This window comes from Microcebus murinus, chromosome 1, assembly GCF_040939455.1.
Source record: "Microcebus murinus isolate Inina chromosome 1, M.murinus_Inina_mat1.0, whole genome shotgun sequence".
NCBI lineage: Eukaryota > Metazoa > Chordata > Mammalia > Primates > Cheirogaleidae > Microcebus > Microcebus murinus.
This window is the reverse complement of record NC_134104.1, coordinates 52,453,663-52,468,601: the sequence shown is the minus strand read 5'-3', so window position 1 is coordinate 52,468,601 and position 14,939 is coordinate 52,453,663. Positions and strand designations below refer to the sequence as shown.

Below are 14,939 nucleotides of genomic sequence, written 5' to 3'. Positions count from 1 at the left end.
GGTGGGCTTATGACTATTTTGACAATACAATACAGCAGAGGCCATCATAAAAGATACTCCTTGCTCATTGGAATCCTTATATATGGAGCACCAAGCTGCCTTTTCAGAAGTCTGACAACCCTGAGGTAGTGTGGAGACACTTTACTGCTCAGCCAAGCCAGGTCAGTTGTATAAAAGCCAGAGTCCTGGTGGAGCAAACCTGAAACCCTGAAAAAAGATAGGGATATTTCACTGGATGTCCTGAGGATGTTGACTCTGCAATCTTCCAGACCCTGTGGTTTTGCAGAAGTAGCCTGCCCCCGCCTAGTACAAACTAGCACTTCTGCAGCATTTCTTGGTACAGCAAAAGTCTCACCCCACAAAGCAGCAGATGACACCCTCAAAGGTGACCCTTACTACATGTCCTAGCTGCCAGGCCAATAACTAGGGTTAAATCCCAAGTTAACCCAGCAGGAGATGTTCTGGGCCTTATAAGAGAGGAAAGAGACTCTACGCCTGAAGAATTCCATGAACGAGCCCACTCATTTATGAGTGGGAGTCAGGGAATTACTCCTGGGAGTGGATTTTGAAAGTGTTTGATCAAAGGGGCCAGAAAAATACAATTGAATAAGCAAGAATTCATTGACTTGGGGGCACTTTCTCAAGACTCAGGATTTTACACCCTAGCAAGGACCCCAGGGGATAGGTAAATTAGCAGCTAGAGTAGCTCCTAGAAGCCTGCCTAATTCTCAGTAAAGTGGAAATGTCCAAAGTGTCCTAGCAGAAGGTGGATGAAGGAATTAAGAGGCTGTGAAAAGTGGGCATGTGGTTATAGGATATAAGGCCAGAAAACCCACCAGAAGATTACGTTCCTCAGAGGAGCCTAGAGAGCACACCATTCACCAAGGCCATCAAGAATGTTCTGGTGATAGGCACAACGTCACCACTAAGGAAGTCTGTGATGGCTTCCTCTATAGGCAGGGATGATGATACTAGAAGCAGTCACGTTGCTGAGCTGATAAATGTCCATGAAGATGATGGGGCCTTGAAGTAATAGAGGCCAGATGGCAGTACTTATCATCAAGAGCCAGAAGGCTGTAATTACCATCATGACTGGCAAGGCTAGGGGACAACCGAGGTTCCCTGACCCACAGGGAATTGTAGAGATGGCTAATAGAGCATCGAGTCCCTAGGGGCAAAACAGAGGGCATTTAACAAGGGTGCTGCTTAACACTATAACCACATGAAGACAGAAATGGAGGAGCAGGATGCTGAGAGTGGTTGCCCAACAAAGTCACAATTACTTGCTCACTTCCCAAACCACACAAATTTTCACAGCTGTAACCCACTGACTAAAGAATGAGCTTGGGCCCAAGAAACAAGGACTCTGCCATGCCACAGTAACATGTTCCATGACAATACAGTCCCTGCATGCATGACTCAAATCTACACATTTGGTATGGGGAGTATTCTTCCTACTCCTGGCTCCCATGTCACTGGCCTGTGGAATAAGAGACGTCATAGTGGGAACAGCCAAATGGAAACCTCTGAAACTGCCAACCCAAGAAGTAAACCCAAAACAACATAGTATCCTCTGGACAGGTGTGGCAACGATGTGTGGCAGCCTTGAGGATCCAAAGAATGCATGAATGGTGGTTCCTAATGGTATTTAATTTGCTACTCTGACCCTTCAAAAACCAGATGATTCCTGGAGAATGACTATAGACTATCACAAAGTCAACCAAGAAGTATCCTAGATGATAGCTGATGGCTCTGGCATGGTGTGGTTGAAAGAGAAAAGTAGTATGTCCTCAGATACACAACGTGCATCCACTGATATAGTGAATGCATTTTATTTACTCCCAATCAGAAATACTTTGCATTCCCATGGATAGATAATATGTATTTAAAGTTTTCCCTCAAAGCTATGTTTTTTTGTTTTGTTTTGTTTTGTTTTGAGACAGTGTCTTGCTCTGTTGCCTGAGCTAGAGTGCCGTGGTGTCACAGCACGGCACTCTAGCTAGCTCACAGCAACCTCAAACTCCTGGGCTCAAGCAATCCTTCTGCCTCAGCCTCTTGAGTAGCTGGGACTACAGGCATGTGCCACCATGCCTGGCTAATTTTTTCTATATGTATTTTTCATTGTCCAGCTAATTTCTTTCTATTTTTAGTAGAGACGGGGTCTTGCTCTTGCTCAGGCTGGTCTCGAACTCCTGAGCTCAAATGATCCACCCGCCTCAGCCTCCCAGAGTGCTCCCTCAAAGCTATGTTAACTGTCCTGTCCCCTGTTGTAAGAGTCCAAAGAGACCTGGACCTCCAAGATATCTCATGGAATATCACACTGACCCATTATATTCATGACACATGTTGATTAAGTGGAAGGAAGAGGTGATTTTCAGTATGCTGGAGGCCTTGGTAAGATGCATACACTCTAGAGGATGAAAGATCATCCCAAGAAAGAGCCAGGTGCTAGTCACTTCAGTGAAGTTTTGGGGAATCAGTGATCAGAGACATGCCACAACAACCCCCTACCCCCAATATAAAAGAGAAACTGTTATATCTTGCATCCCCTACACAAAGAAGGAAGTGCAGCATTTGTCTTTTTGGCTGTTGGGGGTAATATATGCCAAACCTAGGAATATTGCTTCTGCCCATATACAGGGTGATATAGAAGGCTTCCAGTTTTAAGTGGGGCCCTTAGACTGCATAGCAGCATAGAGCAAGCACTTCTGCCAAACTTTCCTTCTCTTTACTCTTCATGTGGGGTCATTCTTGCATCAGGATCTGATCGTGGTCCCAGCTTTTGCCTGTTCTCTTCCCGTTTTCCACCCTAGGCACATAGCCTAATAAAACTTTTGCATGTCTATTCCCATTTCAGTCTCTGCCCCTTGAAAGACTAGTCTAACATAAATACTTAAATAAAAGTCAAAGAAATAAAGAATCACACATTCTTAAAAAGATGCACATTCTTAAAAAGATGCTCTAGAGGAAATAAAAGAGAGGATCAACATTTACAGTATGAAGAGAGGATGACTATAAAGGGAAGGAACAAATGATGACAGAATATGTGTAGCAGATCCTGCAACTAAATCCTCTAGTCTCAACTAGAGAGAAATCAGCCCCCTCGTCTGGTGTGAGGAAGTTAATCATAGGTGCCATTAGCGTGCCGTAGGTGCCACAGCCACCACTAGGTCAACACCTAGCAGTGTTGACTCCAGAGCCAAACAAAGGTAGAAGAGATACAGAATCCAATCAGCCACCATTAAAATATCACTAAGAATTGTGACTCAGCTAGATAGGAAGATAGCTAAATAAACATTTCAACCAGATGGTAAAGGATTAATGAAGAAATTAGTTACTTTCTGGGTAGAGGGTTATAATCTCAAGTCACAGAGAAGTAATTTAATTAATTTTATTTAATTAAGTAACTTAACCTTGAACCTATTTGAAAACGATCTAGTCCAAGCATCCTAAAACTACGGCCCGCTAGCCACATGTGGGTGTTTTTGCCCATTTTTTTTTTTTTTTACTTCAAAATAAGATAGGTGCAGTGTGCATAGGAATTTGTTCATAGTTTTTCTTAAACTATAGTCTGGCCCTCCAATGGTCTGAGGGACAGTGAACTGGCCCCCTGTTTAAAAAGTTTGAGGACCCCTGATCTAGTCTGAAAACTATGGGCTTAATATTCTCCTTATCATGGTGACTACAAGAAAGGCTCAACATGTCTGAATCAGCCTGGCATCCTGGCCATATGTACCCACCTTAGGTCTGAAGTTCTAGTTAGAGATCTCTGGGCAATATGCAACTTCAGCTTACTTTATCTCAGTCACTGTTTATCGATTTGGTAACCTCAACTCATTGGAGATGATAAAATAATTCCCTTAGCATAGACAGATATACTAGGAGATTAGTGCAATTTATGCTTCAAAGTGGTTCAATTGCACAGCCCAATCTAAGGTACTGTGGCTGATTTTCAATTCAAACATTTGTATTTCTTCTTGTTAAAAAAAGGATGGCCTCCCTCAAATGGATAAGCTTCAAGCCCCACAAAGCCTGACTGTCCCTGAAGGCTTATACAGCAAGCTAAGAAATTTGGATATTGTCCAGAGTAGGGGAACCATGTAAGGATGTTGGATAGGACAGTGGCATGTCCATATTTGCATTTTAGAAAGATTACTTTGGGAACAATGTAGACAAAAGACTGAAAGAGGACCAGATCTGGAGGGAAAACTATAAGGAGGCCATCATTGTATTCCAAGCAAGAATAAAGATCTTTTGCTTTTAATTTCATAAAAGGAGTTGGTGTTTCTTTTGAAAGAGCAAGATCCTCTGAGGCATTTCTAATTTTACTCATAAAAGCTCTCTCCTCCCTATTTCAGAAGTATTATCCTTCCTCCAAGAAGCTGAGATTAAAATCTTTCACAGTGTAATAGTCTATTCTTGCCTTCAGAAAGTAAAATATGAAGTTTTCATACTCGACAGTGCTAACTTACTAGCATAAGGAAAATAGCAAGTATTTCTGTTTTATAATAAACTGTCAGTTTAAAAATAGAAAATAGGAGTTTTTCAGTGATTTTTTAACCCAATAAGACATTTGAATAGTGTATGTTGTATCTCTAGATGGTAAACTCAGTATTATAAAAAAAGCTTAGAGTATACATTTTGACATTAGATAAATTTACATTTTACCTGGAAGAATAATTATATGATAATCAAGACCGAGAGAAATGAAAAGGTAGATTGTTTTACCAGACAGTAAATCTTACTTTAAAGCCACAAAAATGGAAACATTTTTATAAAGAAGCAGAATAAACAAAGAGACCCACTGAGGTCTGTTTGAAGTCTAGAAATGAACCAAGTAAGTTGTCTTAGTCCATTTTGTGCTGGTATAACATAACACATGAGACTGGGTAATTTCTAATAAACAAAATATATTGGTTCACAGTTCCAGAGGCTGAGAAGTCCAACATCAAGGTGCTGGCATCTTCTTGCTGTGTCCTCATGTGGTGGAAGGCAGGAGGGAGAGAGAGGGTAAGGGGGGACTGAACTCGCCCTTCTATAACAACACCAATTCCACCCATGAGTGTGGAGCCCTCATGGCCTAATCACCACTTAAAGGTCCCATCTCTTAATACTGTTATAATAAAAATTAATTTTCAAAATGACTTTTAGAGAGGGCAAACATTCAAACCATAGCATAAGTGTAAACAGTTCACATTAATAGAGAAAGAATGGGCCAATAGATGGCCAGACATTTTTCTCACAACTCTATGGGGTAAAAGGGAAATTATCATCAATTCTACTTGATGGGTAAAACTAGGGAGAAGATCTCCCTTTTTTCCTGGGTCTTAGATAATCACACAGTCTACATACAATTAATTGTCTACTCTTTCTCAGAAAGTTACTATTATAAATCCATACTCTACCTTGGGGTACTAGGGAGAAGGAAGAAAAGTCTTTTACAGAGCTTATGAGTATTCCTGGGAAGTCTGTAGTTACCATTAAAAAAATGTATACTGGGCATGTAGATCAAACAAAAGATCTAGTGAAAATTATAAGTTGTTAGAAAGTCATTAAAAAAAGGTTTTAGGTTTTAGTTCATGCTCCCAATGTAGGTCTATTTTTGTGGGCAATTTCTTTGGAATGAACGAACCTAAATACATTCAGATTAGATTTCTTAGTGGATAGATATGTTGTTTCCAGACTGTGGGAATATCTGACTATGTACGCGGACCTCATACTGAAGATCCTAGGCAGAGACAACCCATACCCCTACACACCTCAGCAAAAGGCGAAAGGGCATTAGCCCTCACGTCAGATAAAAAAGAGAAGAGCCATCACCTTTACTCTAAAGTCTGCCACTCCAGCTAAGAGATCTACCTCAAATATGTTGCTTCTCCTACTAACCTCCCCAACCTAATTCTTCCTGATCCTTCAGAGCCTAGGAGAAAAATGAGACTGCAGAGAGAGGAAATATCCTCCTCTGTGGGTACAGCAGAGGAACACTTAACTGTTTTGTGGAAGGTCAAATAAAAGAAGCCTGGAAAGCATTCTTTCAAAACAGATTTACCTATAGTACTATGTTTCAATTGCCAAGTAACATATGTCCCTGCATTGGAGCATGAGCTATTTGGGCACAGACACCAGGCCCATGAGTGTGTGTCATCATGTCCAAGCCTAGTGCCTCACACATTATATGTACTCAAGTGTTTGTTGTGCAAAAAATTCTTCAAAAATACTCTCTGTGGCTGTCAAAAAGCAAAACTCTTGGGCTTTCACAGTCTCACCTTCAGGAAGAAGGAAAAACAAAAAGATATTCAATAAATTTTCTCAATAAAATTTCACTCAATAAAATTTCACTAGATGCAAAGGCAGGATGGATTACTTTTTCAATTCATGAAGCAAAATATATAGGTATGAAGTAGTAATTCATCTCCATTAAGGAGTTGCGAATAAAAGTAAGGCATTCAGATTTCATATTTTATTATCATGTAACGAATGGGTTGGGCAACAGTTTCCAAAATCTCAAAATATGGTGCCAATAACCATTTGTGAAACAGGCCATCAAAAGTCTGGCATACTGTACACTGAGATGCAGAGTTGTACCATGAAGGTATGATAATTCCACAGGAGGTGGCATCTAGCAGACTTTGCTTTTATTAAGCTCTAGGGAGCCCCATTAAGAGAGCTTTCTCCTATGACATTCATTTTTAACTCTACTCTCCATCCTAAATTTAATTTTTCCTTAGGAGAAAAACGCTGTCCCAGACTATAAAATGAATTGAACCTTTCTAATCTAGCCCTTGAAGAATAAACCAATTTTTATTTAACTATAAAAATTCTCACAGATCAGATCCTTTTTGTTAGTACCCATATGTATCAAATCAAAACATATATGATGGAATAGAACTCTCATCATGAAACTAGGCTAAATGTTTCAATATTTGCAGAGAGTTACTTATATGCTATTTTTCCCTCTGATAGTTTATATGGTTTATACCTTTAGCAGCCGCATTTTTTCTTTTTTGAAAATCTAAGCTTTACTACTTCAGTACATATCCCATGTAAAGAAATTCAGAAGAGCTGGATTTTAATGTCAACTATTATAGCAAAAGCTGCTGGTGTCTGCCCAGATTCCTCTTTTACCAGGCTGATGCACCCCTTCCCCAGTTGCTATGCATACTGACTGTTCAAGATTCACAGCTGCATCTTTTTCTAGAAAATTATCCTCAGCCAACAGGAGCCACCTCAGCCACAGATGTCTCTAGGGAAGCTGATAGCTTCCAGTGAGACAGGGGTACAAAAGCCACCTTTCTTGCCCCAATGTGGGGCAACTTCATAGTGCCATTCATGCCTCAGAGAACATCTCATGGTGCTAGTTCTGTTGAATCTACTTCCTAAAATCTGTTAACTGCCATGCTTTCCCATTCTAATGGCCACCCACCCCAGTTTAGGACCATCGCTCACCTAACTATTCAAATTGCCTTCTGAATCAATCTTCACCTTCCTATAGTCCCTTCTCTACATTATTGCCAGAATACTAAGATGCAAATTTGAACATCATTCACTGTCCACCCCCAACACCTACTTGAAACTCTTAAATAATCATCTTCATCATCTACCCAGGACAGTAAACTAAAGTCACTTCACACATATACTTTGTTTCTCTCCCAAGAGAGACCATGGAACCAAGCAAAGCCTTGAAATATGTACAATATAACTGGATGGCATTAAATATATCTTGAAAGTCAAAGTTAGCTGAAGCAGTTTACCATAATCTTAACAGGGTTAGATTTCCATTAGCAGAGAAGAAGTGGAGGATGAAGTGAAGCCAGGGGATTGGGTTACAAAACCACTTCCCTTTCTAAGTTAGGGAGGAGTTAGTTATAGCAAGTTAGGATTTAGCATTTCCCACTGGTGTTCTGGACAAGAAACTCTTCTACATTTGGTCCAAGAATCTCTTAGCACATTGGATATGAAACTTCATAGTCTCAGTTTGATATGGTGATTATTTCCCGGGCTGACTATCTTAATTCTGAAAAGTTGTGACATTAAGTACAGTAATGATGAAAGTCAAATCCATAGTAGTAATAATTACATTAGAGAATAATTTGTGTGTATTTGTTATTTAAGCATCTAACGGTTGAAAATTTGGCCTATTAGAGAAATAGACTGACCTGTAATTCCAGTTTATAGTGCATAATTGAGTAACTTAAGACTTTGGGTTTTACATTTAAAACTGTATTTACAAATAGTATTAGAATACTTAACAGAACTTAATGCCCTCTATATTTCATTTTTTTTACTTTTGACAATATTAAAACAAATATAACAAGTTTATGAACAATTTAAAACCTCCATAGGAATTTAAATTGTAAACCTCCCCTTAAGCTGGACTATAAAAAATTTACCACATGGATAAAGTGAATACGATTTGAATATCAAACTAAAAAGTCCAGGAAAAGGCTTCTCAATTTTGCACTTTAAGGCAACAAGTCTAACATGGCTCCTGAAATATTTTCTGTGCAGAAGAGTCACCCTCAAGAGCATCAGGATCTCACAATAACATACAAACCCAGGTTTAAATCCTTGCAAAAATCAGAACACATGGCAAATTCAGGTGGCATTACTGCCTGACAAAAATGCCCTATCTTTGAGTTGATGTGTGAGTTTCCTAGTTACCCATAGTTCCCTCATACATGCATGACTCATTTACCAATACATGCCTAGTCCTTATAAAGGCATTTGCAATTTCAACCCATGCCTTTAGAGCAGTGGTTCTCAACTAGGGTGATTTGACTCCCATGGGCCTTTTGGCAAAGTCTGAAGACATTTCTGGTTGTTGTCACTAGGGCTGGGCACTACTGATATCTACTGGGTAGAGGCCAGGGATGCTATTAAACATCTTATAATGCACAAAATAGCCCCTGCCCCACCACAAAGTATTATCCAGCCTAAAATGTCAATAATACATAGACCAAGAAGAAAACACCTAAAATCCTCTAGCATGACACAGAGGCTTTGCAATGATCCATTTGCATATCCTGGAGACTAATCCATTGACATTATATGGGTAGCAAATATATTCTTTCTTCACTGTTTATAGAGTCCTATTTTATACCTAGGTTCTTAAATTTTGATGAGTTTGTCTTTTAAAATTTGTTCTTTATTTCCTTTAAAAAATCCTTTCCTACATTGGAGGTTATAGATACTCTATTTTTTTTCCTTCTAAAAATATTACAAATATTTCATATTTATGTGATGGAAATCAGAGATATAATTTTATTTCCACATGGATAACCCACAGTTTCAATAGCAATTTGTGAAGTTTGTTTTCCACTAGCTAGTATTAATAATACCAACTCTGTTGTGTACTGACTTTCCATATATTAATAAACGCTTATCTGCTTCAGGCTATTTTATATTTATTCTGGTGATATTATCAAGTTATAGTTTTATTAGAAACCTTGCTATCTGATATTGTGATTTCTTCCTCATATCCTTTAAAATTTACTCTTACATATAAATTTCAGGCTCAACCCTCCTGGAAATTTAGTTGAAACTATACTGAGTTTAGAGACTGGGAAAAGACACTGATTGTTCTCATTCATGAACATTGTATTCATATTTGGAGTTTTTCAAAACTTTAAATGAAATTTAATAATTTCTCCATACATATAATGACAGGTTTATTTCTAAATTCTATATATTGTTTATTACTGAGATTTTTGTTTAACTATCTCTAGTAACTTTTCTTTAGTTTGGATCTCATATATGCAAACTTCCTGAGCTGTCTGAATAGCTTGCTTATAGATTCTCTTGAATTTTTTACTTAATCACATCACTTGCAATAGTTAGTTTCTTCTGCTGTTTTTTGTCTCAGTGTACTGGCTTTGATCTCTAGAAGTTATAAAGAATGATGTCTTCACCCTTCACTGTGCTTTCTAAGACATCACCTGCAATCCTTCAAATATGAATATGACCTTTTCTTTCTAGACTTTTGGCAGACACTTTTTATTAGGTTGAATGGGGTTTAGAACATGCCATCCCAAAATATGCCACTGTTGTATATTGATGATTTTGAGGTGATGACACTTGAGATACAGCAGATGCATGAAGGGCTCTCTGATCTTCCCCTTTCTATCTAAAAGCAAGTCATAAGATTTCCAATGAGAAAGGTGCCATTCCTGTACCAAGAAAAGAATAAAATTTTTATGATTGGAGAATGGAAATAGATGCTGAAATGGGTTTGCACAAATCAAACTATTAAAATTATCCTTATCTATTAGTTTTACCCATATATTTTCTAGCCAATTTTCCACAATTTACCACCCCTAGCAGCTTAAACCACTTTTCCTTTGTCTTGACACTTCTCTACCAATGTATCGTTCTTTGTCAAAAAAAGAAAAAGAAAAAAAACAAATAAGCTCTTGGTCCTAACTGCTTCTTTGGCTTTCATTTTTCCTATAAAGGCTCCTGTGTGCACGTAAAAATATTACATAAAATTTGTGTGTTTTTTTCCTGTTAATCTATTTTATGTCAGTTTAATTCTCAGGCCCAGCCACAGAACCAAAGAAAGTAGCATTAAAGTTTTTCCTCTCCTATAGTTTCAAGAAAGTTTTACTCAATTAGTGGTTTTCTTAGTTTGTAAACACCCTTAATGAGTGGCACTAAGCCATTTATGACACAACACAACTTTGTTCTTTAAGCCTGCCCAGTCTTTCTGGAGGACTTGCTCCTAGATTTGGAGATACAGCTGGAAAGCCTGTCTCCATCTTTGAATCCACCTCCTTTTCACCCCCAGCCTTGCTAAGCACCAAGGAAATCAATTTAGTTTAAATAATCTTGTACTAGGATGCTATTTAGTTTTCAGAGAGTCACAGAAAGACCTTAAGGGTCTTAAAAATTCCCTCCAATCACTTTACAGAGAGTTTACAAGAAATAAAAGTCAAAGCCAGAAGCCCTGCTATTAATAGTGGTCAGTACAATAAAACCAGGGATAAACTTCTCTCAAGATTCTTTGCAGGAAGTATGAACATGCCTCAGTGTTCCCTTCTCTTCAAGCTCTAACTCCTTATTCAATGAATGAGCTAGTCCTGAAAAAACTAATACAAATATACTCTGCAAATCTTCCAATTGGCTGAGACAGCTGGAAGAGGATTTGAGAGTGCATTTTCAAACAAATGACGAAAACTCCTATCAAGGAAAAGACCTTTTGATGTGTTACCAACTATTATGGGTAAACAAGGATTCAGCAAAAATAATCCAGGGGACTTATAAAACTAAATGACCTTTCAGTGTTCTCATTTTTTTTTTCCTGTGGGAAAACATTCAGTATTAACACTTTGGCTTTTCCTTCCTTCTCTTTGTGCCGCAGTTACTGGAGACACCTTATATATTAATCTCTTTTGGGAGATTAATGGGAGAGAGGAAAACTTCTCCCAGCAAAACCAGGGCAAATATGTATCACCCTGGGTTTAACCACTTTACTTCTAAAGTCTGAAGGCCTTTTGAGAGTCATTTTAAAAGCCACAGGTTGCTTGCTGGTTAACCAACTACTTCAAAACATGTATTTGAGCTTTCTTTTGTTGTTGTTTTTTTTTATCCTAAAAAGACATAAACTATTTATTACTACTGTGAATGTTATACACATGTACCATAACACACTTGGCCCCCACATGTGGTGGCTGAGGTGTGGATGTAAAGGTGAGAGCCACTGTTCTAAGAAGACAAAGAAAGGGAAAGACCAATTCGATAGTGGGGTAGCGTCAAACCCAATTTTTAAACTCGTTTTTATTAAAAGCAGCTGGCAATGAATTGTAGTAGCAATCAATCTTTGTTTTTTACTTAAAAAGCAATTCTCAGTGGGTTTACCTTTTAGGTTATTTCCTACATAAATTAGTAATTTTATGTACGTCTTTGAATAGAAAATGGTATTTGCCTTTCTGATTTTTTGCTTTGACACCTTTATTAGTATCAGAAACAAGTTAGCTGTAGACTGGTCAAAATGACAAGTGTGCTCTTCTCATTTTTCTAACAAACACAAAGATATTATAGGTATATCTCAAATTGCAGTTATGTCAAAAAATGTGATTCTTCTGTATTATTTAGTGGCAGACACAAAAGATCAGAGATCGCTTAAAAGTCACACTATAAACACAAACACATGTTCAAACTCTTGCATTACATTATCTTCTTCAAGGAAACTACCAGGCATCTACCACTAACCTGATTTTTTATAGCTGTTGGAAACCTGTCTGATACACAAGCCTTTTAAACACTAAAGCTGGGCTGCATCTCTGCTCAGTTATGTCCTCTTTCTTGCATTTTCTAGGTCAACAGCTGCAGAATACAGTACCACCCTGTCCACCCTGTCTTTAGCCACACTTAGGGCAGGGGCATTTCTTTCAAGATCTTTATTTTGTTGGATTTAACGAGGTACCCCAAAACTTTATACTATATGTAATGGGTTTGAAACATTAAGCAGCAGGATATGAGGTCAGTATTCTTGTTTTTGCAGAAGAAATCCTTCCCAATTCCTGTTTTTGCTTATTCTGTCTTCTTCCCCACCCCCTCCCCACGACCTCCCCAGCACTGGAGTAATAGCGGGGTATCCCAATGCAGTCAAGCCTTATAATATACTGTTACAAGTATGGCATTGCCTATTGAGAGAAAGAGTATGCTTAAAAAAGGATCCTCGAGGGGGGCCGGGGGCCATGGGCAATATACGCAACCTTACCATTTGTACCCCCATAATATGCTGAAATTAAAAAAAAAAGATCCCCTGTTGGAAAGTTCTTTAGGTAAAGTGAAACCTATGACATAGATTACAACTATAAAAACTTTGAAAAAGGTATCAGTGGGCTAGTGCAGCCTTATTTCCTGAGCGTTTTCATCTTTCTCCCTTTAATCTTTTAACTGCCACCATCGGACCCAAATGCTCACTCAGCTACTTTTGTAACCAAGTCCAAGAAGCCTCATGCAAGCTAAGAGTCACACAGGCAAGCAGAGCAAAAACACAAGCCACCCCTGCTCCACCTTTAAACCGCAGCAAGAGGGGGCAGAGCGGGAAGCGGGGTGCAGGACGCCACGCCTCCAAGAGGGATGTAAACAACTCGTGGCCACACCCCCGCAGAGGCGAGGGAAGGAAGGGGCGGGTCCAGTGACGTCACCGAGGAACCCAGCCCTAGTTGGAGGGAATTTGGAAGAAACATGGAGGGCGGGAAGGAGGCGGAGTCTAGTTTCCCTGGTGACGGGTTGTCTGGCGGTCTCCTGGTAACGGGTCGCGAAGGTCCTGGCTGCGGCAGCTCAGACGGCCTAGGCCGCGGAGGTCTGCGGGCCTGACCGCGGCTAGGCTGTTTCTACCTGTCCTGCCATGGCTGCCGCCGCGGCTGTGGTCGCGCCGTCGGGTTTGGAGGATGGGGTGCCTCGGTCCCGTGGCGAAGGGGCCGGAGAGGTGATCGTGGAGCGGGGGCCTGGCGCGGCCTACCACATGTTCGTGGTGATGGAGGACTTGGTGGAGAAGCTGAAGCTGCTCCGCTACGAGGAGGAACTCCTCCGGAAGAACAACCTGAAACCCCCGTCCAGGTGGGTGCTCTCGTCCCGAGCGCCTGGGTGCTGGCTGGGCTTTGGGTAGATGTCTTCTTTGGCCCTGCTGGGAACGGTAGCGCGGGCTGGCAAGTCCTGACTTCTGACTTCCTAGCCAGAGAAGGACACTTCACCCCAAACTTGGCGACAAAGGGCCCTGGAGCCCACAGAGCTCAGACTGGGTATGTTTGTAAAGAGTAAACAAGTTTTGGAACGGCAGAAAGGACTGGAAGACAGCTTGCTCATTTTTTAAAACACACATGCACCTCTACAAAACACAAACTATGTATTTTCTGATCGTAAAGGTAATAAAAATACTCACTGTAGAAAACTCAGGAAAACACAAGAAAATGTGTAGAAAAATACTAAAATCGCCCATAATCTCATCTCCAGAGATGAATGCCATTATTTAAATCTGTTTCTAGTTTGTGGTTTTCTTTTTGATATCCCATCCCTACAACTGGCAACCGTGGGTACGTAGGACCTTGCTGAGGAGCACTTTATATGCAGTTAGCAAGTAGTTGTGGACTACTTGCTATGATTTAAAAGACTTTTTTGCCTTTGCATTAACAGTACTCTCTGAAACTGGGAAGTGGAAAAGACAAATGAAATGACAATTATTGGAAATGTCCCCTTATCATAGAACCTAAAGTTATGTATGCCCTGGTTGGGGTGGGGAAAAGTCCAAAATATCCTGTAGTCAGTGCCATTAGTTGTTGAGGGTAATCAACAGCTAGCATTTCCTCTAATTTCTGTAGCTTAGCTGTAGCCAAATAAGTTTTGTAGCTTTTTCTTCACTTTAATACTTGCATTTATTTATTTTCTTCCATACCAGGCAATTAATATTAGAATCTGTAGTACTTTCTCTTATTGCCTACAGCCAAGCTCAAGTTTTGATCTCATTCATCTGCTCTCTTCCAGTAACTTGAAAGATATGTAGGCTTTGTGTAAACTGTCCATAATACTAAATTAGTCCGTAATAGGAGAAAAGGTAGAGGAAAAAGTAGTGTTTCTTGATCCACAATAGAAGAGGTAGGACTGGGATTATTACTTAAAATGAATTTATCAGGATAATATAGACAACCAACATTTCCTATGTTAATAAAAATGCAATTTTTTCCATGTATATTTTTCAAACCAAAAGAAAGTGACCTTGAGCTTCTGTTAATATCATATGTGTACTATTACCTCAGGAGTTTAGCAGGATGCTTGTGTGGAGATGTACTGGTTCAGTGGTTCTCAAAGTATGATCATGGACCAGCAGTATCAGCATCACCTGGGAACTTACTAGAATGAAATTCCTCAGACCCCTTCCCAGGTGTACTTTTTCAGAAATTCTAGGAGTGGGGCCTGGCAGTCTGGGTTTTAGCAAG

The 14,939-nt window shown here is 39.6% G+C and overlaps 2 protein-coding genes across 2 annotated transcripts in view; one reads left to right on the top strand and one right to left on the bottom strand.

Moving 5' to 3' along the window:
* HHLA2 (HHLA2 member of B7 family) overlaps positions 1-14,939 on the bottom strand; it is a 187,829-nt gene that overhangs the window by 106,085 nt on the left and 66,805 nt on the right. The gene's annotated exons all lie outside the window — the stretch shown is intronic.
* Positions 13,200-14,939, top strand: part of IFT57 (intraflagellar transport 57) — a 56,486-nt gene continuing 54,746 nt past the window's right edge. Inside the window, exon 1 of the mRNA XM_012777196.2 lies at positions 13,200-13,566. Coding sequence (XP_012632650.1) covers positions 13,355-13,566 — 212 coding nt within the window. The 5' untranslated portion in view covers positions 13,200-13,354. The remainder of the gene's footprint in view (positions 13,567-14,939) is intronic.